Source organism: Anolis carolinensis, chromosome 2, assembly GCF_035594765.1.
Source record: "Anolis carolinensis isolate JA03-04 chromosome 2, rAnoCar3.1.pri, whole genome shotgun sequence".
Lineage (NCBI taxonomy): Eukaryota > Metazoa > Chordata > Lepidosauria > Squamata > Dactyloidae > Anolis > Anolis carolinensis.
The window spans coordinates 212,423,174-212,447,669 of NC_085842.1; the positions used below are offsets into that span (position 1 = coordinate 212,423,174).

Here is a 24,496-nt window from a genome sequence, read left to right on the forward strand (position 1 = left end):
GGTATATTGGGTATTCTGAAGTGAGGATAGTAATAATATGCCCTGTTTAGAGCAGTAGTAGGAGCAGCAGTGGTGTTTATCCCTAGGGACCCTGGAACTGTTTTTTAATGTCAGGAATGGCTTGGCATTGGTAAGCAAGTTATTAATTTTGTCTGTGATATTAGCAACAAGAGGACAAATTTCTTTTTCTATCTATTATTGTTGAAACTTCCTTCAATATGAAGGGTTGGACAAAATGGCTTATTACAGCTCTAGATTCATAGAGTTGGAAGAGATACAATTTTAAGTGTAACTCCATCCAAAAAATCATGTATATATTAGCTTTGGGTAGCATAGGGAAGGCTTAACTCCCCTGTGATTTTTGTTTTGCTGTCTGTGCCCCTTTTCAGAAGATTTCACCTCACTTTCTGTCCACGTGAGAATTGGATTTTGAAAAAATTGACTTGTTAGGGAAACAAGGATTGGTGATAAAGCTTCAGTTGATACAACTTTCCTCCATGAAAACCCATTTCAGGACTGAATTTTCCTTCCTAGGGGTAGATTTCTCTCACTTCCTGTAGTCTCAGCCCTGTTTGTAATTATGAATCATTTTAAAGTCAGATGTTTGTAACTCGGCGACTGTCTGTACTCCTTTTGATGCAGCCCAAAATCCCATTGGCTTTTTAGCTGCTGCATCACACTGTTGGCTCATCTTCAACTTGTTGTCCACTAATACTCCAATATCTTTTTTATATGGTCTGTTGCTGAGCCAGGCGTCATTCATCCTGTATTCGTGCATTTCATTTTTTCTGCCACAGTGAAGTATCTTAAATTTTTCCATGTTGAAATTCATTTTGTCAGTTTTGGCCCAGCTCTCTAATCTGTTCAGGTCATTTTGAATTCTGATCCTGTCCTCTGGAGTATTAGCTACTCCCCCCCCCCCCCACTTGCTATAATCTGCAAATTTAATAAGCATGCCCTCTAAATCTTCATCTAAGTCATTAATAAAGATGTTGAGAAGTACTGGGATCAGGAGTGAACCCTGCAGCACCTCACTATGTTCCAGAATGAAGAGAAATCTTGGTCAGCAGCCTTTGGGTTCAGTCACTTAACCAATTACCAATCTACCTAACAGTATTAGTCCACAGGGTTGCTGTGAGTTTTCTGGACTGTATGGCCATGTTCCAGAAGCATTTGCTCCTGATGTTTTGCCCACTTCTATGGCAGGCATCCTCAGAGGTTGTCATAGATGTGGGCAAAATGTCAGGAGAGAATGCTTCTGGAACATGGCCATACAGCCCAGAAAACTCACAGCAACGATTCATAACAGTAGCAAAATTATAGTTATGAAGTAGCAACCACAACATGAGGAACTGTCTTAATAGGTCACAGCATTAGGAAGGTTAGAAACACTGTGCTACATTCATAGCATTCCCTGACTCTACCAAAGTTGTAACCCTATTGAAAAAAGATAATATTAGTTTGGCATTACTTATTTTTGAGAAATCCGTGTTGATTTTTAGTAATCACAGATTCTTTTCTAAGTGATTACAGACTGCCTCCTTAATGATCTCCTCAATAATCTTTCCTGATATTGATGTCAGGAAATGGATGGTAATTGTTCCCCCCCCCCCTTCTTGATGATAGGGACAACATTTGTCCTCCTTGTCTGCTGGGACTTCTCCTGTTTTCCAAGAATTCCCAAAGATTATGGCCAGTGGTTCTGAAATTCTGCTAGTTTCTTCAGTACTCTTGGGTGTAGTTCATCTGGCCCTGAAGACTTGAATTCATTTTGAGTATTCTTGGACTGTAGGAGCTCCCGATGGCGCAGCGGGTTAAACTGTTGAGCTGCTGAACTCACTGACCAAAAGGTCGCCAGTTGGAATACAGGGAGCAGAGTGAGCTCCCTCTGTTAGCCCCAGCTTCTGCCAACCTACCTCTTTGAAAACATGCAAATGTGAGTAGATCAATAGGTACTGCTACAGCAGGAAGGTAACGGTGCTCCATGCAGTCATGCCAGCCACATGCCCTTGGAGGTATCTATGGACAACGTCGGCTCTTTGGTTTAGAAATGGAGATAAGCTCCAACCTCCAGAGTTGGACACGACTAGACTTAACGTCAGGGGAAAATCTTTACCTATTCTTGGACTGCTTCTTTGCCTAGTTTGGGTTGCATTTCCCCTATTACCTCCCCCGCTCCATATTGCTCAGGTAAAACACCATATTTCTTTTGGGAGAAGACTGAGACTAAGAAAGTGTTGAGCAGTTCTGCCTTTTCTCTATCCCTGTTACAAGGTATTTCACTACCTTCTCCATGCAGAGACCCTACTGTTTCATTGTTCTTCCTTTTTCTGCTAATATAACCAAATAATCTCCTTTCATTGTTTTTGTTCTCTCTTGCAATCTTAGCTCAGTTGAAAGTTCTTTGGACATCGATCCTGGTTTCTTTAGACTGATCTCACTTTTTCTTCTTGTTGGCACTGTTTGTAATTCTTCCTTCAGTATCTGGCTTTTAACAAACTACCACCCATCATTAACTCCCTTCTCTTTTAGCATTCCTATCCATGTGATCACACTAAATGTTTCTCTTAATTTCCTGGTTAGTTCTCCTAAAACTCAGAATTCATGCCTGACTTTACTTAGTTCCCCCTTTTCTTTGTCTAACAAACTCTAGGAGCTCATTGTCACTCCCACCTAAGGATCCTACCACTTGCACTCCATTTACCAGGTCCTCAGTTCGGATTAGATCCAGAATAGCTGATCCTCTTGCGGTTTCTTCCACCTTCTGGACAATAAAATTATCTGCAAAGTAAGTGAGGAATTTGTACTCTTCACAGTTTTCCCCCCAACAAATATTAGAATAGAATCTCCCATTACTACAGTATCTCTTATTTCTACATGTTTATTCATCTGTTCAAGGAAGGCTTCATTCAGATCTTAATTCTTACTTGGATGTCTGTAGTAGGCCTCCACAATGGCATCTTTTTTTTAGTTCCACTCCCTTAATTCTTATCCAGATGCTCTCAACCTGATTGCCAGGATGTAAGTCTTGCATCTCTTCACAGGTGTGAACATCCTTAACATATAATGCTATCTCACCCCCTTTCCTTCATACCTAACATTCTCTAAATGGCAGTTGAAAAGAACAAGTTTGCGTGGAAGTTTTATTTTAGGTTCTCTGTGTGTTTGTGTGTGAGAGATTACAGTTTGTCAACAGTAAGCAGAAAGGTACTTTGCGTGTGTTGAAGGGATGTTCTGCCATTTATTCTTGCTGTGCAAGTTTTGCAGTAGGCCTCTGCCACTTAGTAAAAGCCTTGTCTCTGCGCATGACCTTTGCAGTAAGGTTCAGAGCAATGGTTTACTTCTTTTTGAGACAGGACTGTCAGAACATAGGGAGAAAGACAATAACACAAAGGGTATGATGGGAATGGTTTAGAGTCCATTTCAAAATAAAAAAATATGGTCTTACGGGCATTTGGAAGCCTCCCTTTTTGCCTCCTCATTCGAAGACATTAGCAGAAAACTACACAAAGTATAATGGCTTCCTTTCTGACAAAAGGTTTACCATCCCAGTCTTAAAAGAATCCTAGATTTTCCAGCTTTGTTAGATAAATGGTGGCATCTTTTGACAATGCATATTTTCACAATGAAGGACAAGTTAGTGGGTTTAGAACCACCATTTATTTAATAAGAGTCAACACAGAGAGAAGAGTGGGGAGGGGTTAATGGCATGGAGCACTGCGTCGGCCAACTCTTACGAAAGGATCAAGACTCTTGGGTGTCCAGAGATTTCCAGGTACACGTGCCATTTTTTTCAACCTGGGGCAGGCAGGCCATGTGTTTATTTTGGAAATCACGCAGATTTGGTGGCATTCTTGAATCTGCCCTCACACACTGATTGGAGGTGATGGAGCATTCTGAATGGCATTCCACAATCTGTTGAAGAAGGGAAGATGGAAGCATTGAGAGCAGAAGAGAAAAGACATCTCCTTTCCTGCTGTGCATCCTGCAACATCCCCTTCCCATAGACACTGCGGTCTCAACTTTCTTAATATGGCGATAAGCAACCATTGGCCTAGTCACCTTCTACCCTCCAGAAGTTTCCTATTTTACACCACTTGTATGATGTAAAATAGGATTATATAAAATGATGTAAATCTTTTTCTCTGAGTCTGTTTAAGATAAGAGTGGAATAATCTTTATTACAATTATTGTATGGGACACAAATAGCAACACAGATCTCCCAAGGTCTTTAGCTTTCTCAGCCAAGGAGTGCAAGTGCCTCACCAAACTGCAACTCATGATTTAACAGCATTGATCCATGGCAATTAAAGTGACGTCAAACTACATTTATTCTCAAGTGTAGATACATCTTAAGTCAGAGTTTCACCAAGTAGCCATATCCTATATGTCAGGCAACAACAACAACAACAACAACAACAACAACAACTTCTTGATTTATATCCCACCCTATTTCCCTGTGGGGATTCAGGTAAGGTAAAGTAAAACGGAATTGAACATTTTAAAATATGGCTCTTTGAAAACTAATGCTCACATCTGTACATCTTTGCTTTTATATTAGAATGCCCCATAAGATATGTATTTTATGTTGTACCTGTGCTTTTAGTTATTTGCTCATCTTCAGCACAGAATATGTACTCCGTGATTTCCAAATATGGGGGCTAAACCAACTCTGCTTCTCTCTTTGGTTCATTGCAGATCCCGACAACTGCAGCCTTTGAACAAAACCACAAAGGCTCCTTACCTGCCATTTAGTTTTCCTAGGCCCCGTTGTTGGGAACGGAATTCTTATTGATCATATTCTAATGATAATATATGAGACTAGCTTTTAAGCCTCACATCATCTTCAGTGAATGGATGATGCTTCTTGTGGGTCGCACATCTTTAAAAATCTAGAAAGTGTCATATCTTTAAATCTAAGTGATGTTGCTGCAACCTTGAGACCCTCTTGGTGGCCAGATACTTACTGAGCAGGAGCAGCCCTTGCTGTATTCTGAGGTAAAGCCTCGCCTCTGTGCAAGGGTTAGCCTGGCCCATGGTATGATCAAATCACATATTGTGATTGTGACACGGTCACCTTCCAGACTCCCTGTTGAAGGTCAAAAAGAGAGTGAGAGGGAAGCTGCTGTGAGCTTGGAGGAGTAGCAAATGCAGAATTGTCTTGTTAACACGTTAAACCCAGAGCTGAGCCTGGTAGTTTGCAGCTGTTTATTTTGTTTTCATAACTTGGGTAGCTTGGAGAGAGGCTGGAAAGGGTATCAGTAATATCCATTTTTACTAGTAAAAGTTGGGCTGAAAATACAGTCTTCTCTTGCAGATGGAGCAGCTCTGGACTTCATGGTTGCCATGACGGCCATGGGTCTGTCCCAAGTGATTTCTGGATCCACCCATAATGCTGGACACACTTTGGACCTAGTTTTTATTACAAACAGGGTAAATATCGGAGTGGAAAACCAAAATATTCTTGCATTGTCATGGACCGATCATCACCTGATCAGTTTTAGACTAACCTCGACCATAAACCTCCGCAGTGGTGGAGGACCAATTAAGATGATCCGCCCCAGGAGACTTATGGATCCCGATGGATTCCTGATGTCTCTTGGGGATTTATCTGGCATGCAAGCAGACAATCCTGTTGAGGCCTTAGTTGACCTCTATAACACCGAGGTGACCAGAGCCGTAGACACAATCACCCTTGAGCGTCCCCTATCATCACGGAGAGTCATCACGGAGAGCTCCTTGGTATATCGAGAAGTTGGCGGAGATGTAGTGGGTGAGACGGAGACTAGACTGTTGCTGGCGGAGGACTCAGAGCGTGCCCAACCGAACACGGGCTAGAGCCTCACTTAAGGCCTATTCTGTGGCTTTGGGAGCAGCCAGAATAGCTTTCTCGACTCCTCGCATTGTGTCTGCAACTAATAGACCAGCAGAGCTGTTTCGGGTGGTTGGTGAGCTTCTCCGTCCACATGAGGGCGAGGGGAGACCACCAACCACCCAGCAGCCAGATGTGGTGAGTTCGCCCATCACTTTGCAGACAAAGTCGCTTGGATACATTCTGACTTAGACGCCAGACTTAGAGCAGTTCCAAGGAGGTAACTAAGGCATCTGCTTGTCTGATTTTAATGGATTCGTTTCAGATTGTTCGCCCAGATGATGTCAAGGGGATCCTTGGAGCTGTGAGGGCAACTACTTGTGATCTGGACTCTTGCCCTGAGTGGCTAATAAAACTGGCCAGCAGGGGATTGGTGTCGTGGCTGACCACGATTGTGAATGCTTCGTTGGATCAGGGGAGTTTCCATCTAACTTTAAACAGGGAGTAGTAAGACCTCTCCTGAAAAAGGCGTCCCTTGATCCGTCATTGCTGAACAATTACCGCCCGATTTCCAATTTCCCATTCTTGGGCAAGGTTCTAGAGCGCATGGTCATCTCACAGCTCCAGGGATTCCTGATTGAGACGGATTATCTGGATCCATCGCAGTCGGGGTTTAGGTTTGGTTACAGTACCGAGATGGCTTTGGTCACCTTGGTGGATGCCCTCCACAGGGAACTAGACATGGGGGAGTATGACCCTGTTTGTTCTCTTGGACATCTCAGCGGCTTTTGATACCATCGACCATGGTATCCTTCTGAGTCGGCTCTCTGGAATGGGTATTGGGGGTATTTCTTTGCAGTGGCTCAGCTCCTTCCTAGAGTGCCGTACTCAGTTGGTGAAGCTGGGATACTCCTGCTTGAACCTTTGGCCGTTGACCTGTGGGGTCCTGCAAGGATCTATTCTCTCTCCTATGCTATTTAACATCTACATGAAACCGCTGGGTGAGGTCATCCGGAGTTTTGGGGTTGAGTGCCATCTCTACACAAATGACACCCAGCTTTACTACTCTTTTCCACCAGACTCCAAGGAAGCCCCTCGTGTCCTGAACCAGTGCCTGTCCGCTGTGGTAGACTGGATGGGGGTGAACAAGCTGAGGCTTAATCCAGACAACACAGAGGTCTTCCTGGTCAGTCGCACAGCTGATTGGGTGTTGGGTAGCAACCTGTGCTGGACAGGGTCATACTCCCCCTGATGTCTCATGTCCGCAGCCTGGGGGTCCTCCTGGAACTGCACTGACACTTGAAGCTCAGTCTTTTGTTCCTTATGGTGGAAGGCAATTATTAGCTCTCCTAATTCGCTGCACGATTAAAATTACCTCTTCCACCAAGACTATGGACTGAAGGACCATGTTATCGCCCCTTTTAATGGCCATGCTTTTACTCTGTTGAAGCTGTGTTATTGATTTACTGTGAATGTTATGTATTTTATATTGTGTATTTTATACTGTTGTATTTATTGTATGTTGTTGGGCTTGGTCCCAAGTGAGCTGCCCCGAGTTCCTTCAGGGAGATGGGGTGGGATATAAAAATAAACTTATTATTATGGAATTATACATCTGTGCCTGAGCAATGCAAATTGTATGCCAAAAGCAGAGTTAAATTCCTTGACCTGAATAATAATGCTAATTGAACTGTTTTGCCTGAGTTAATGTTTTGTATATTTTTTGCTGGCTTTGGTAGTCATAATTGAGGATAGGAAACCATACTAAACCCTCCCTCCTGGACACTTTAATCAGTTTTCTCTTTGGTTTCTTAGATCTGAGCATTTTCAAAGTGTCCTTCAAAACCACAAGGTCATATCTAGAGTACTGTGTCTAGGGTTGTGGTTTCTGCATTTCAAGGTGGATGTTGACAGACTGCAGGGACTTGGGAGAAGAGTGAATGGCAGCCCTCTGTCTACCTTGCAGCAAGATCTGTACCAATGCATTATGCCTAAGCTACAATGTCCAAAGTCCTGCTACTTTGCTGTAAGAAGGAACAAAACAAGCTCTGTACCTGTGTAGAATATGTTCTTGGATATTATATGTATATTTGAAACTGTGGACAATAGTCAATCTCAACTAGACGAAGAATTGCTGCTGCAAGACACCATGGAAGACATAGAAAAGGTCTAAGGATTATGTGTATTGTACATATTTTGTTGCACGTGAAACTTCATTTATTAATCCCACAGATGTTAGAATTTACTGTACTATGTTTTCATGGCTAAACATTTGCGGCCTGTTAATGAAAACTCAAAGCTGTTTCCCAAGGTTGGAGAAAGGCTTCTTATTCCAATACGCTTCGTCCTTGTACACATGTTTTGCTAGCACAGTGTCTTAAGCATACACAAAGAATATTTTCCTGATCATCAAATTCTACTGATATCTCCCCCTCCCCATGTATGGCTCAGTGACATGCCCCATGACATGGCAAATGCATCTACGCTTGCATGAGTTATGAGAGGTGTTTATCCATCTGAATTTGAAATGTCCCAGATCTCCTCAGGTGGTGGGTGGTATTCCCTACCTGTAACGAGGTATTCTTCTCTGAAGGATCCTTCGTGAGAGTATCCACATGCGCCACCACGGGGTGGAGTGTCGAAATCACGAAGATTTTGCATCTCCTCAGGACCTTTGTAGACCTGGAAAGAGGTAGGGTGAAGGGAGGTAGGGTGAAGCATGATTTACAATATCCTTTTTCTCTGCCAGCCAGAGTGAAAAAAAATGTTTGGGCAGAAATAAGTATCTGATTAAAACAACCCTGATGGGAATAGATGAGAATTATAATCTGAACTTGTTAGGAAAACCAAAGGCTATGTTCACCTTTTGAAGGTGTATTTGTTGTGTTATGTTGAGTCGTTTTTGACTTACGGTAACCCTGAGATGCACATTTAATGGGGCTTTTTTGCAGGAATTGTCTTCCTCAGAAACCGAGAGAGTATGACTTCCTCAAAGGTCACCCAGTGGTTTTTTACGGCTGATCAGGGATTTGAACCCTGCTTTCCAATCATAGTTCAATCTCAAACGACTTCACCATGCTAGTTGTCTTGGTAGATATGTAGCCATTTTTAAAAAGAATACATAGATGGATTTTTCTGCCATTTCACGTATTTTGTTATCAATGGGTGCTTTAGAAAACTGTATTAACAGGAGAAAATGCTTACCCTGGTGGTTTTGATTCCGTAGCCTCTCAGAAATTTGACCCTGAGCACTGTAGAAAGACAGTGGGGAAAGGGGTTGTCAGTTTTATTTTTGTGGTTTTTCCGGCACTCCTGCATTTTCTGTACATTGTTAACTGATCCATGAGATTCCTATGATGATGGATACAATTCTTGCCCTGTACGCTCTGTTCTAAAGCTAAATGTTATTCACCATGTCTGCTCCCACAGGATTTCTTGTAAAATGACATTCTCCCTTTCTAGTTTGGGTTAAGAGGTGTCCTGGTCTGTGAGGCCAGATTTTGACACCTACTATGGCTAGAATGTGGTATAGGACTTTTTAGCTTATTTCCAGTCTAGATACCTTCCACAGGGAATCTCCCACTTTGTCATTTATATATTAATAGCTTGGGGACCCGGCGGTGCCCGGGTCATTCGAGAAAGGCAATGTTTGCTTGTGTTTCAAGTGTAGTCTCGATGCAATGTCAACTGGGGTCAGTGGGTGTGGATGAACTACAACTCCCATATGGAAGTGTATCATTCTTGGTCCATCCCACTCCAAACACCACCAGGATGTATAGTAGTAGGTCATGGGGACTGTATGTGTCACACCTGTTAGAGTGAGTAGGCCAAAGCCTCAGTGGTAGTTTTTGGCCTCAGTGAGGGGAAAAAGTACCACGAATGTAGGGAAAAAACTCAGGGGGTTGGGTGAGGTGGGGGGGGGGGGGGAAAGTAAAAGTTTTAATAAAGAGACACAAAACCATCCTTAAAAGGAAAGATTAAAAAGATAGTCATTATTAAAGTGCTAATTCATTGGAGGTGAACTATAAATCCCAGTACCCACTACTCCGAAACTTCCAGGCCAATTCCTCTCCAAACCCACCAGTAGTCAAATCTGGGCATATTGGGTCTGCATGGCAAGTTTGGCCCAGACCCATCCTTGTTTGGGTTCATAGTGCGTTCTGGATGTAGTTGAACTACAACTCCTTTAAATTCCCCAGTAGGAGTGACAGTGCTCTGACTTGATGCAGGGTGAACTACAACTTCCACCATGTGCAGTTAATCCCCAAAGTCCAGTAAGTTTAGTTGCAGCTCAATTCTTCTCTGTTTGTTATGCAGAGAGATTTGAAAGGGAAGGGCAGTGGGCGGGGCCATGCAAATACCACAGCAATGGAGAACCCTGGGATGCCTGCCTGTGGTGTAAGAAAAAGCAAAATCTGGAATTAAATGGTCCCCAAATGAAAGCATTCCTTGGGTGGTGGGCCGTAGTGTTTGGGAAGGGCATTGGCAGGGGCTGGGATACATGTTCACGGAGCTCGCTGTAACGGTAATGTCAGTGCAAAGAGGTGACTTGCTGGATTCTCAGGCCTGGGAAGTATAGCCTGTCTGTGGAGGCTGTGGAGGCTGTCTGTGTGAGCGGACACCCGTGCCACATACACACATACAGGTTTTCACTTTTATTATGGATTTAGATTTAGATTAGATAGATATAGATTTAGATTAGATTGTGATGACCCATGGGCCTTGTAGTCCTGCTCATGACATTGTGATGCCTGATGAAGAAGAAAACTTGGGTTTTTTACCTTCCCAGTCAGAACTGGATTCTTCCCAGACAGATTCTTCCCAGCCAGATCTGGGAACCTTGCACCTGCAAGAGGGTTATGTTCCAGAAGTATGTCAAACAAACACTGAGGCTACTTCTCCTGTGTTTTCTCGCCATGAGTTTTGTAAACAACAGAGAGGTTTGGAAGCGGCCTCGCGCAGGAGTGCTAGAATAATTGCTAAGAATTTAGCCAATTAAGCCTGCTTTCCATGAGAATCTTTAAGGAGTCAAACATCTGGTCTCAGAGATTAGCTTTCGTTTCTGGTTCCCAGAGAACTGCTCTCGGCGGGAAAGTTAGACTCTATATAGGTGTTTTACCCGCGGAGTAACTTTGCGGAGTCAATTCGTCAGCCTCCGGAGCGAGTTGTGTCTGGACAGCGCGCTCCGATCCAAGCCTCGTTCCTGTTCAAGCCTTGTTCTTGTTTCCAGCCTTCGCTCCTGTTTCCCAGCCTTTGTTTACCTACGGACCTTGCCTTGTTTCCCAGGACTAAACCTTGCCTTGTTTCACGGATTTTACCAAGTTATTCCACGGACCTTGTTCTTGTTCCTCGTTACCTTGTTCCACGATTCAAGCCTTGTTTCAAGTATCAAGTTATTTCCTAGCCTTGCTCAAGTTCATGGACTAAAGGACCTTGTCATCTCCCCTCACTTTGCCTGGCAAAGTGAGTGTTTCGGTTATTGGATTACAACTTTGGACCTTAATATTTCATATTGGACATTGTTTCTTTGGACTAATTTTGACCTTTCCTGAAAGGTCTGCTTCTGGACTAACTTTTACATTTGCTTTTATTAACTTTATATATTTCCTTAATAAAGATATTAGATAGAATCTGGCCTCTGCGTATGGTTATTGGTGCTCTGTAGCCTGGGTCGTGACAGTTTGACTCCGCCACCCATAAGCACCAATTAACCAAGGCCAGAATGTCTACCGGAACCGTGCCGGGTGGGCAGCCGCTTACCTACACCATCGACAAGGATGAGGTGGACCGAATCCGTGATAAGCTCAATGCACAGGATGGGGAAATAAAGGGTTTGAAGGAACGCGGAATCCGTCTTCCGGCCATGGCGTTGCCAACCAAGTTTACTGGAGAAGCTTCTAAGGTTCATGTTTTCCGTCGCCAATGCCAAGCTTATCTAGAGGCCCGTGCTGCCGAGTTTCCCCAAGAAGACATCAAGGTGGCGTGGGTTTACAGTCTCCTAGACGGGCCAGCGGCCAACTGGGCGACGGCACTGTTCGACCAAGCCTCTCCACACCTAAGATCAGCGCAACATTTCTTGGACCACCTTAAGGCGACCTGGGGAATCAAGGACAATTTGGAGGCAGCCGGTCACAAACTCCGCCGCCTCTTCCAAGGAGACAGACCCATGTCTCAGTACATAGCCGAGTTCCGAGTGCTGGCCCACAACACCGGCTGGAACGATGTTGCCCTCAGAGGACAATTTCGGGAGGGTCTCAACATTGAAATGCTGGAGGAAATCTCCAAGGTGGATCCTCCCCAAACGCTTGAAGCACTCATCGATCAATGTTTACGGGCTGAAGTCATGATTGCCAACAGGAAACAGTGGGTACGAGGCCAGAGCGGTAGAGCTGGGGCAAAACCCCCCGCTCCCGCCAGCGTTCAGCCGCGTCCAGTGTGGAGACCCCCACCACCATCCCCATACCCCAGAGGGAGCGAGGAGGTGCCGATGCAGTTGGGCAATGTGCGTCCCAGATTAGATGCCGCCGAGAAGGCCCGCCGCCAACGCCTAAATCTCTGTTGGTATTGCGGGAATGGGGGCCACTTCGCCAGAGAGTGCCCAGCCAAAGGGAAGCCCGCCGCCCGTCTTGCGGCGGCGTCCTCCACGGAGACGAAGGCGTCTGAGGCGGCTGGCACACAGCCGGCGGGGGAAGCCAACGACCGGGCGTAGAGAGGCTCGCCAACCCGGTCAAGAAACCCATTCAAGAGCCGCCAACCGGGGTCCTGTTCCTTCTAGTGGTCACCTTATGGTCAGCAAAAAAGGGACCCGTCATGATCCACGCCATGATAGACTCAGGAGCTACCAACAATTTCATTGATAGAGAGTATGCCGACTCTCTGGGATTACAATATCATGACTTCAAGAATGCCCGTGTGGTGCAAGCCATCGATGGCCGTCCTCTCAAGACGGGCCCCGTAAGCCAGTGGTCGGAACCCACCAGGATGTGGATAAGGGAACATATGGAAGAGATTTCCTTCTTTGTTACTGAGGTTCCCCATTTCCCTGTGATTTTGGGGATTCCATGGCTGACACTTCACGACCCAAGCATCTCCTGGTCCAACAGAGAACTGCAGTTTGCTTCAAAGTACTGCCAAAACCATTGCCTCGTAGCCAAGGTCTGCCATGCCACAGACACCGAGCCCATTATCACCTTGCCAAAGAAGTACTCCGAGTATTGGGATGTATTCAATGAAAAAGAAGCCGAAAAATTACCCCCACATAGGCCTTATGACTGTGCCATTGACTTGGTGGAGGGGGCCCCGATCCCGCGAGGGCATCTCTACTCCCTGACTGAACCAGAGCAAGAAGCTCTCAGGGAATTCATAGAGACAAACCTTCGCAAGGGATTCATCAGACCCTCTCAATCCCCAGCCGCCTCCCCAGTGATGTTTGTGAAGAAGAAGTCAGGGGAATTACGCTTGGTGGTGGACTACAGAGCATTGAACAATATCACTAAGCGGAACAGCTATCCCCTGCCCTTAATCTCGGATCTATTAGACCGACTTCGAGGAGCCAAGGTCTACACCAAGCTGGACCTACGGGGCGCTTATAATCTAGTTCGCATCAGAGAAGGGGACGAGTGGAAGACCGCCTTCCAGACTAAATTCGGATTATTCGAGTCCCGAGTTATGAATTATGGATTATGCGGAGCTCCCGCAACGTTCCAGCATTTTGTCAATGACATTTTTCAGGACTATCTAGATCGGTTCTTGATCATCTACCTGGACGATTTTTTGGTGTTTTCTAGATCACAATCAGAACATGAGAACCACGTTAAAATGGTGTTACAACGATTGCGGGATCATGGACTTTATGCCAAGCTGGAAAAATGCGCTTTTGATCTACAAGAGGTAGATTTCCTGGGGTACCGCATCTCGCCTCTAGGGCTCTCCATGGACCCGGCAAAAGTTTCAGCAGTATTGGAATGGCGGGCGCCAACCAACAAAAAAGAGGTGCAGCGATTCTTGGGGTTCGCGAACTATTACCGCAAGTTCATTCCAGATTTTGCCCGCTGGTCTGACCCAATCACCAGCTGCATCCGTGGGAAACAGCCCTTCCGCTGGACTGATCAAGCAGAGAAAGGGTTCCAGCAACTAAAGAAATTATTCACATCCCAGCCAATCCTTCAGCATCCAGATCCTGAAACCCTTTTTGTGGTGCAAGCGGACGCCTCTGATGTGGCAATTGGGGCTGTGCTCCTACAACCGGTGGGAGATCACCTTCATCCTTGTGCCTATTATTCTCGTCAACTTACCGCACCAGAGAGGAACTATACCATTTGGGAAAAAGAACTATTAGCCATAAAGGCAGCTTTTGAAACTTGGAGACATTGGCTAGAAGGGGCCAAATTTCCCATTGAAGTCCACACTGATCATCGGAATCTAGAACATCTAAGAACTGCCCGCAAGCTAAATCAGAGGCAGCAACGTTGGGCTTTATTCTTTGAACGTTTCAACTTCCAGATTCATTATGTGACCCCAGCCCAAACCAAGCAAGCAGACGCCCTGTCACGTAAACCGGAATACGCTGCAGGACGCAAGGAGACCTTTGAATCCCAACTACTACAACCCGAGAACTTTGCCACGCTCACAGTGGGGAACACCAAATCCACTCCCATTGATTCAACTCCCTCTACTCCAGGGCCCATCTGTGCTCAAGAAATCAGGGCTAGTCAGCAAGCAGATGCCTGGGCGCAGGACCAACTTCGTCAAGGTCTGCATTTTCCCTTTTCGCTTAAAGATGGACTGCTTTGCTATAGATAGATTTAGATTACATTTGTGGTTAAGTGGCATTCCAATTAAAAGCCCTTTCTGGGTTTCCCCCTCTGGCTTCCCAATGCAGATTCAACAAACTAAGATTTTTACGTATGTGTAAATTGGCCATCATATATCTGACATCAAATTGATAAGTTTTCATTTCACTTCTAAGGGGAATAGGTTCACTATTCAGGGGGTTTCCTCCACAAAGGCTCTGTACTTGGAATAAGTCAGGGTAATCCTGTGTTCCAGGAGTTGCTGTTATTGCATTACCACCCTGAATCATTCATGGACATTGGAAAAAAGTCCTACTATATTTTCCCATGAATCTGCTCATCTTTTATTTGAATGCATGTAATCCATTAAGGAAGAAAACACAATATAACTAGATGTTGTATTCCGGTTGCTAGCACTGAGGTCCGGCATTCTTCGTCAGTTTGCACCTGTGGCTCAAGCTTGATTTAAAAGATATGTTTTCAGTTCTCCCACATTGCAAGGAAAGGTTTAACACTATCTGAGGGTGCATCTACCTGAGTGAAAAGCAGTTTGATTCCACTTTATCTACCATGACTGATTGCTATGGAATCATGGGAGTTGTAGTTTGGTGAGACATTGGGACTATTTTGCAGTGAAGGTGGGAGATTGACTTACAATTTCAGGAGTTGTAGTTTACCTATATTCTATGACCACTGTTGGATCTGGACCAAACTTGGTATGCATTTTGTAGTTTACCAGCAATTAAAGAACACTGTGAACCCAACTGACTATGAATCTGGACCAAACCTGCCAGAAATACTCAACATGGCCAACTTTGAATACTGCTGGGGTTGGAGGGGGGGGGTTGGCCCACGAATTTGGGAATTGTAGTTTGGGGAAATTGACCTTGAATTTAAGGAGTTATAGTTCACTCCCATCCAAGTGTTGATAGATCCAACTGATTATGGATCTGGACCACACTTGGCATACAGACCATTTGAATACTAGTAGGTTTGGTGGGAATTGACCCTGAATATTGGAGTTGTAGTTCAACTACATCAAGAGAGTACTGTACACCCAACTGAGAATGCTTACCAAACCTGACATGCATATCCTGCATGTCCAACTTTAAATACTGGTGGGGTTTGGAGGGGATTGACCTTAGAGGTTGGGAGTTATAGTTCAGTCACATCCAGAGAGCACTGCTGACCCAACCAACAATGGTTCTGAACCAAAAATGGCACACATACCCAACTTGGCCATCTTTGAATACTGCTGGAGTTTGATGGGAATTTGAATTTTAGTAGTTCACTCACACCCAAAGAGAACTGTGAACCCAAACTATTGATGGATCTGGACCAAACTTATCATGCATACCCATCATAGCAAACGTTGAAAACTGGCAGGAACTGACCTTGAATTTTGGGTGTCATCATTCACTTCCATACAGAGAACACTGTGAAACCTACCGATGACAGATCTGGACCAAATTTGGCAAACAGACCCCCATGACCATCAGAAAATATTGCGGGGAGTTCAGGGGAACTGACCTTGAATTTGGAGAGTTATAGTTCACTCACATCTAGAGAGCACTGCGAACCCAGCCGATGATGGATCTTGTCTAAATGTGGCATTCATACCTATCAAGACCAACTTTTTATAGTAGCTAGGTTTGGAGGGAATTGACCTTGAATTTTGGGAGTTATAGTTCTCCTACATCTGGAGAGCACTGTGAACCCAACTGATGGCTCTAGACCACACTTGACATGCATACTCAACATGGCCACCTCTGCATACTGGCAGGGTTTGGAGGGAATTGACTTTACATTTTGGGGGTTATAGTTCTCTCTCATCCAGAGAGCACTGTGAATCCAACCGAGGATGGAGCTCTACCAAACATGGCATACATACCCAACACGGCAAATGTTGAACACTGACAGGACTTTGTGGGGAATTGACCACGAATTTTGGTAGTTCACGCACATACAGATAGCATTGTGAGCCCAGCCGACTATGAACCAGATGTGACACACATACCTGTCATGGCCTACTTTGAATACTGGCAAGATTTGAGAGAAATTGACCCTGAATTTTGGGAGTGCACCCACATCCAGACTACTATGAACTCAGCTGACAATGGATCTTTACAAATCTGGCGTGCATATCCTACATAGCCATCTTTAAATTATGGTGGGCCTTAGAAGAAATTGATTTTGAATTTCTGGAGATATAGTTCACTCATTTCCAGAGAGCACTGTAAACTCAACTGACAATGGATTTTGCGGGGAACTAGCCCAGACTGTTGGGAGCTGGAGTTCACCCACATCCTTATTCACTTTCTAAAGGAAACCCAGAACAGACAATGACTACTTCTTTATCATTATAAAATACCTAACTGGGGCATAGCTAGTAAAAAATTTAAAGCAGGGCAAAAACATAAGTATAAATCTAAAAATGAACTAGCACCAGCAAATTTGGCTAATCAGAATCAAATGTACAGATCAACCGTGTCTCTTTTGCTTAGATTTCATTAAGTTATCTTTCCAACTATCAGACTTTAGATTTTTTTAATGCAAAAAAGGCTATGAAAAAAAGAATATATATATCACTAGCTGTGCCCGGCCACGCGTTGCTGTGGCGAAGTATGGTGGTATGGAAAATAAAGTATTGAGGAATTGGTGGTAGTTAAGGTAAAGGGTAAAGGTTTTCCCCTCACAATAAGTCCAGTTGTGTCTGACTCAGGGGGTTGGTGCTCATCTCCATTTCTAAGCCGAAAAGCCGGCGTTGTCCGTAGACTCCTCCAAGGTCATGTGGGATGACTGCATGGAGTGCCGTTACCTTCCCGCCAAAGCAGTACCTATTCATCTACTCTCATTTGCATGTTTTTGAACTTTAGGGTTGGCAGAAGCTGGGGCTAACAGTGGGGGCTCTCTCCGCTCCCCCAATTCAAACCTGCGGCCTTTCGGTCCAGAAGTTCAGCAGCTCAGCGCTTTAACACGCTGCGGGGATATTATTTCCTAAAGGTTGTGAATATACAATATTTCTGATTGGGTTTTTTTGTCTGTTGGAGGCAAGTATGAATGCTGCAATTAGGAAAAATGATTAGGATGTAATGGCCTTCTAGCTTTAAAGCCTGGCTTTTCCTCCCTGAGTGAATTTTTTGTTGAGGTGTTAGCTGGCCCTGATTGTTTCCTGTCTGGAATTCCCTTGTTTTCAGAGTGGTGTTGTTTGCGATATTTTACGTGCTTCTACTGTCTGTGGCCCTGAGAAAACAGAGGATTTTCCAGACTTTGATGATGGGAATACTTTGTTGGGAGGTGTTAGCTGGCCCTGATTGTTTCTTGTGTGGAATTCCCTTGTTTATTTACTGTCCTGGTTTTAGAGATTATATTGTTCTGCATTATTCTATCCCAGTAATTATTTCATATTAAAGTAGAATCTCACTTATCCAACATTCGCTTATACAATGTTCTGGATTATCCAACTCAGTCTGCCTTTTCATAATCAATGTTTTTGTAGTCAGTGTTTTAAATTCATTGTGATATTTTAGTGGTAAATTTGTAAATACAGTACAGTAGAGTCTCACTTATCAAACATAAACGGGCCGGCAGAATGTTGGATAAGCAAATATGTTGGATAATAAGGAGGGATTAAGGATAACCCTATTAAACATCAAATTAAGTTATGATTTTACAAATGAAGCACCAAAACATCATGTTAGACAACAAATTTGGCAGAAAAAGTAGTTCAATACACAGTAATGCTATGTAGTAATTACTGTATTTATGAATTTAGCACCAAAATATCATGATATATTGAAAGCATTGACTACAAAAATGGATTGGATAATCCAGAACGTTGGATAAGCGAGTGTTGGATAAGTGAGACTCTACTGTAATTACTACATAGCATTACTGCGCATGGAACTACTTTTTCTGTCAAATTTGTTGTATAATATGATGTTTTGGTGCTAAATTTGTATAACGATTACCTAATTTGATGTTTAATCGGCTTTTCCTGAATCCCTTCTTATTATCCAGCATATTCACTTATCCTGCCGGCCTGTTTATGTTGGATAAGTGAGAGTCTACTGTATATTGATAATCTTATATTATCTGCTTAGAAGTGGATTATATGAGGCTCTTTCTTCACAGCTGTATAAAATGCACACTGAAGTGGATTATATGGCAGTGTGGAGTCAAGATAATCCAGCGCAAAGCAGATAATGTAAGATTATAAATGGGTTATATAGCAGTGTGGAAGGGCCTTGAGTCTACACTCCCATATAATCCAGTGCAAATTAGATAATCTGTGGAAGAAACCTAAGTGAGGCCTAAATCTGCCTGTCCCTGAACCCTGGCTGGGTCTTGGCTGAGCTGGTTGCTAGGAGACGAAGTGGGCAGAGATTAGCCCTCTAAACTGGCAGCAATTGGATAAAAAAAAATTATTGCTCTCCCTCTAATTAGGACTTTATTTTTCTTTTCTTTTTGTTGTATCAACCTAGAGGCGTGGATGATGGGTTGTGTTGTCAAATATCGAGGTTGGGGGGCCTGTACTTTTGTTGTTTTGTGAGTCGCCGTGATGCCATCACTCATTTATATATATAGATATAGCTCCATCAGTGGGCAGTACTAGACATGTTTGAGGGAGATTTTTTTCTGACTCAAAAGTGATTTTAAAGCACCTGTAAGGGAATGTTTCAGGAACATAGAGAACAAGATACTCAAAGATCCGGAAAGCTGGGTATGAAGACTGAGAGATGGCATAATAGCCATTTGTCAGAAGGGAGAAGATGGAGCAAGTTTGTTTTCTGCAGTTCCAGAGACTAAGGCCACTTTCAGACAGTGCCAAAATGCAGATTTTCAAAGAGGAATAAACAAACCTGTGACCTGACTACAGGTCCCCACACAGACCTGTGGGTCCTGGGCTGTCTTCTCCTGCTGTCCTCACAGCCCGTTTTTGTCTCGGAATAAAATGGAGGGTGGACCAGAAGGCTTTAAAAAAATTACTTTGTTATGTGCTGGTCCTCATATACGCACATGCGAATACCTTAATATAAAATATGAAGAGGTTCCCATGTGCGCAATATGAGGATCAGCACATAACAGAGGGATTTCTCAAAAAAACAAACAAAAAAAAACCCTTCCCTGGATTTCTCTTTCCCCAGTGTGTTTTCATGATCTGTTGACTTTAGATACTTTAAAATAAAGATTTTCAGAGAACCCCAATTTCCTTCCTGCTCCGTTTAAGGCCGCTGGAAATCAGCTGTGTCTCCATGACAGCCTGAACAGCTCATCATAGAAACCCCAATCATCATCGAAATCAAAAAGGACCCACAGTTAAAGCCCTGGCAAATGGTGTAAAAAGAATTTGCAAAGCCTACCTCCTCCAAGGTGAACTGAGCCACCTAAACTGGGCTCTACAGACCAATGGATACTCCACCACAGACATCAGAAGAGCTGCAAGACCAAGAACAAGCCACGAAAGCAAAGACAAAGATCTACCCAGGGGAATAGTGTTCTTATCATACATCAAGGGAACTACTGACTAAATAGGAAGCTGGTGAAGGAAGACAACATACAAACTAGTATTTACAAACCCACCAATAAAATCCAACAAAGGCTACATTCACCAAAGTACAAGAGGGATCCTCTCACCTCTGCAGGAGTCTACTGTATACCGTGCAGTTGTGGACAAGTCTACATAGGGACCACCAAACACAGCATTGCCCAAACACGAATCAAGGAACATGAAAGGCACTGCAGACTAATTCAAACAGAGAAGCCAACCATAGCAGAGCACTTGATGAACCAACCTGGACACAGCATATTATTTGAGAAAACAGAAATGGTGGACCTCTTTAACAACCACCATGTCAGACTTCACAGAAAAACCATTGAAATCCTCATGTGTGATGTCTCAGACACCTTTGGCCCTTGACCATAGGGTTCAAACTGAAGAGGATTTGAGTTTTCTTCCACCTCAACAAGTTCCCGTCCCTTTCCAGATGTATCCTGTTGACATTTCCGTGCCAGAGCCAATTAGGAACGCCCTTGAAACGGAGCCTGGTTCCCCGGAAAGTGTGGTGTTTGATAGAAGGGCTTTTCTCAAAACAGATTGCTCCCAAAGACAGATTCTAAGATGAAGTGTGAGATTAGCGGAGAAAGGCGATTGTGGCTGAATCGGTTCTCTTGGGAAATTTCAAGTAGGCAAGCATCTGGTGTGAGGTTGAAACAGCTCCGGTCTCTGGGAAGAATTGGGGAGTTAAGCACCTGCTTGGGGGGAGCTCTTGAACTTCAATAAAAGTTCTGTACGGAGTTTCCCTGTCGCGGTGTCAACGTGACTGTCTTACTGAAGAACATCGTCTCTTGTTCCTGAGCTTCCAGGCGGCCCACCGGCGCGCTTACTCATGAGAAGTCTGGGAGTTGCGTCCCACTCCTTGCCAAGTTTGGACTGCATTTCAGATCCATCAAGATACCTTGTCTTGCCTTGAATCCTTGCCCTGGACTTACTTCAAGAACTTTCCTGTTCTATTCCCTTGTTCTATTCCCAACTCAAACTCCCATAGAGTTTTAGTGTGTTTCGGTTATTTGGATTAAAGACTTTAAACTCTAATACTGGACATATAACTTAATTATATTGGACTATTTTTGATCTTCCCTAAAAGGACAATTGCTTGACTATATACTCTGCTTATTTTTGTTTTATTCTTTTATTGCTTTAATAAAGATATTAGATTGTTTATTGGCCTCCGTGTTGGGTTTCCAGTGTTCGCGCAGCCTAGGGGTGTTACAATGTGGACAATTTCAACAGAAAGGACGAAACCTTGGAAAAGAACAAAATCTGGTTACCAGTATGAAAAACTCTAAAATCAGGACAGTAAATAAGAGCAACACTAAAAAAAAGGCAATTCTCAACAATAAACTATCAGGGCCAGCTAACATCTCCCAACAAAGAATTCCCCCAGGCAGGAAGTAGCCAGGCTTTGAACCTGCAAGGCTATTCAGTGCTAATGGAGGTCGCCAATTGAAACATTCACACCTGCCGCAAGCAGACAAGAGTTTGCATTTTCCAGCCAGAACCAGGATAAAAGGGGACATCTTCATCCCATGTTTTGGCTGCATTGCTCCAATTCAGTGCGGATTTACCGGTAACAGTAATCTAACCACCCCCTTCCCTTTAACCCTTTCTCTCCTGTTTCTTTTGTGCTGCGTGGAAGGGTCCTAAGACAGTGGATTTAAATTACTAAAAGGAGATTCCGTTTTCCAATGGTGGGGGGACTTGCCATGTTTGAAGTTTCTGCAACCTACTGAAACACAACCAAAGAAGTGGCTGTTTATAGACTGGGCAGGGAGTGTGAGAGCGTGAACTGTAGTTGAATATACATAAAAAAGAATCCAGAGAACAGGGAGCATTAGGTTTCATAGCAGAAGGCCAGTTTCCATAGAGGGAGAGGTGAAAGATTGCAGAGAGAAACTTCATTGATGGTATTGGGTTCCAGAGACTCACCAATATCATAGGAGCAGAATGCCGTCTGGGGGTGCGGGAAGTAACATTTGCAGGCCTCGGTGGTATCTCCTAGCAGAGTGAGGAGGAGGAAGCTGGCAGCCAGGAATGTACTTACTTTAGCCAAGTTCATTCTCCGTCTTTCCTTCTGTCTTTTTGCTGAGGAAACGAGAAGGAATGTGACTCAGTGGCATGACTGGCAGAGTGGGGAAGGTTGTGTTATTTCAGGAGAGGAAGTTGGAAGAAAGGGATGTGGAAACGTCCCACACGGAGCTGCCGCAGGGGTGCAGGATTAGGGGAGTGATTGCTGGCTCTATTTTGAACAAGGTAGATCGTCACTCCCAGGGGAACAAAGCTCCTCTTTTTCCTGGTTCTGTGATAGGCAATGGAGGGCAGGACTGAGTTTGAAAAGAAGAAGAAAGCAGGATGAAGAGAGGGTGTGCCTGCTGGACTCAGAGCTACAGCAAAATTTTCAATGCAAAAGAGAGGAGTGAATAAGAAGAACAAGATCAGGGAGACACAACAGGAGACGAAATTTGTGGAGCTCCTTAGGATATTTCTCTGGTAAAAAGTCTAAACGGAGGGGATCAGTTTAGGGGTTGCAGTAGGTTCCCTATAGGATAGGAGGCAGGATTGGGACAGGGATCAGAGTGCTGCAAAAGACCAGTTAGAGCTCCCATCTCACCTTGATATCTGCGAGTCTCTTCAGGTGTATTCTGACACTTCAGACTTCATCTCCCAGCCCTTGTAGCTGGTACTTAAATTTTTACCCCACGTCCCCTTTTTCTCCACCTACTTTTCCTGCCCCAACTGCCAAAGGGGCAGGACAGCCCCAGCCTGTGGTTTCAAGTCCAGAGTCAAGTCATGCCAGGATGGAGTGTGTGCTGACTGATTAATCTGACTTAAGTGATAGAGATGGTGGCAGGATGCTGGAAGGAAGGGAAAGGGCAATTGTGGGGTGGGACCAGGAAGAGCAATGCAGCAGCAGGTTTTGCCATTTCCAGAAGGATCTGGGGGGGGGGGGGGAATGGATTCCCCAATGGAAGAAAAGTGATATTTGTGCTTGTTGGGAGACTGACTTTGAAGAGGTGTCCAGCTAAATTTAACATGGCATGCCACAAGGTGGCATCTTAGAGCTACCAAACCTGGAAAAAGCCCCCATCCAGATTTCTGTTTCATTCGTTCCCATAAATAAATTGTGGTTGATTTGTTTTCCCAGATCTCATGATGTTAATTGTACCTTTTGTCCCTGATTATTGGTGCTTGGTTTCACTCTAAAGCCTTCTCTGCTCTACCGATAATGTGTGCTTTAAAATAAAGTACAAGCTTTCCTTGCGATATGGAAATTGATAAATTGAATCAGAGGCATGTTGTCCATCCATTATTCCCCCTCCCCCAAAAGCTGGATTGAAGATACAAACTTTGCACTCTCACAAAAATAATTCTGCACAATTATATCACTCTGATGCCAGTTCAACTGGCTGTGTGAAAGATTACATTTATTTGGCAGTGAACGTACGATTACTTTGCACATGTTCTTTGCATGTTATATAGTTGGCCAGGAATAAAAGTCCTGTTCCTGCTCATGACTTGGATTAAGATATGGTGACAGTTTCTGAGCAGTTAATGCCTGTCATAGATGTGGGCAAAAGGTCAAGAGAGAATGCTTCTGGAACATGGCTGTACAGCCCAGAAAACTCACAACAACCCAGTGAATCTGGCATGAAAGCCTTCAACAATACTAGTCCACATTTTACTAGTTTGTTTGCCAGAAGAACAGGGGGACCTTGTCAAAGGCCTTATTGAAATAAAGATAAGCTATCAGCATTTCTCAACCTTGGGGTCGGGACCCCTGGGAGGAGGTCACAAGGGGGGTTTTAGAGGGGTCGCCAAAGACCATCAGAAAACATATATTTCTGATGGTCTTAGGAACCCCTTTGGGAGAGAAGGCTGACAATCTCTCTGCCTGTCCTTCTCTTCAAGGTCTATTTTTCCCCAAACTTCACCAGTGTTCAAATTTGGGCATATTGAATATCCGTGCCAAGTTTGTTCCAGATCCATCATTGTTTGAGTCCACAGTGCTTTCTGGATGTTGTTGAACTACAACTCCAAAACTCAAGGTCAATGCCCATGAAACCCTTCCAGTATTTTATGTTGCTCATGGGAGTTCTGTGTGTCAAGATTGGTTCAATTCCATCATTGGTGGAGTTCAGAATGTTCTTTGATTGTAGATGAACCAAAAATCCCAGCAACTATAACTCCCAAATGACAAAATCAACCCCCTCCCAACACCACCAGTATTCTAATTTGGGTGTATGGGGTATTTGTGCCAAATTTGGTCCAGTGAATGAAAATACATCCTGCATATCAGATATTTACATTACGATTCATAACAGTAGCAAAATT

At 44.0% G+C, this 24,496-nt stretch overlaps 2 protein-coding genes across 5 annotated transcripts in view; one reads left to right on the forward strand and one right to left on the reverse strand.

The window, feature by feature from the left end:
• syn1 (synapsin I) overlaps positions 1 to 24,496 on the forward strand; it is a 186,236-nt gene that overhangs the window by 71,182 nt on the left and 90,558 nt on the right. The window lies entirely within an intron of this gene.
• Positions 3,642 to 24,496, reverse strand: part of LOC103277700 (metalloproteinase inhibitor 1) — a 51,411-nt gene continuing 30,556 nt past the window's right edge. Inside the window, exons 1-6 of one of the 3 annotated variants that reach the window (XM_008103544.3) lie at positions 22,776 to 22,976; positions 22,094 to 22,249; positions 9,017 to 9,063; positions 8,380 to 8,494; positions 4,968 to 5,089; positions 3,642 to 3,915 (exon numbers count right to left, since the gene is read on the reverse strand). In XM_008103544.3, coding sequence (XP_008101751.1) covers positions 3,745 to 3,915; positions 4,968 to 5,089; positions 8,380 to 8,494; positions 9,017 to 9,063; positions 22,094 to 22,223 — 585 coding nt within the window. In that variant the 5' untranslated portion in view covers positions 22,224 to 22,249; positions 22,776 to 22,976 and the 3' untranslated portion in view covers positions 3,642 to 3,744. Of the gene's footprint in view, positions 3,916 to 4,967; positions 5,090 to 8,379; positions 8,495 to 9,016; positions 9,064 to 22,093; positions 22,250 to 22,775; positions 22,984 to 24,496 lie in introns of those variants that run through there. The other 2 variants (XM_008103545.3, XM_062971689.1) reach the window with 2 other exon arrangements.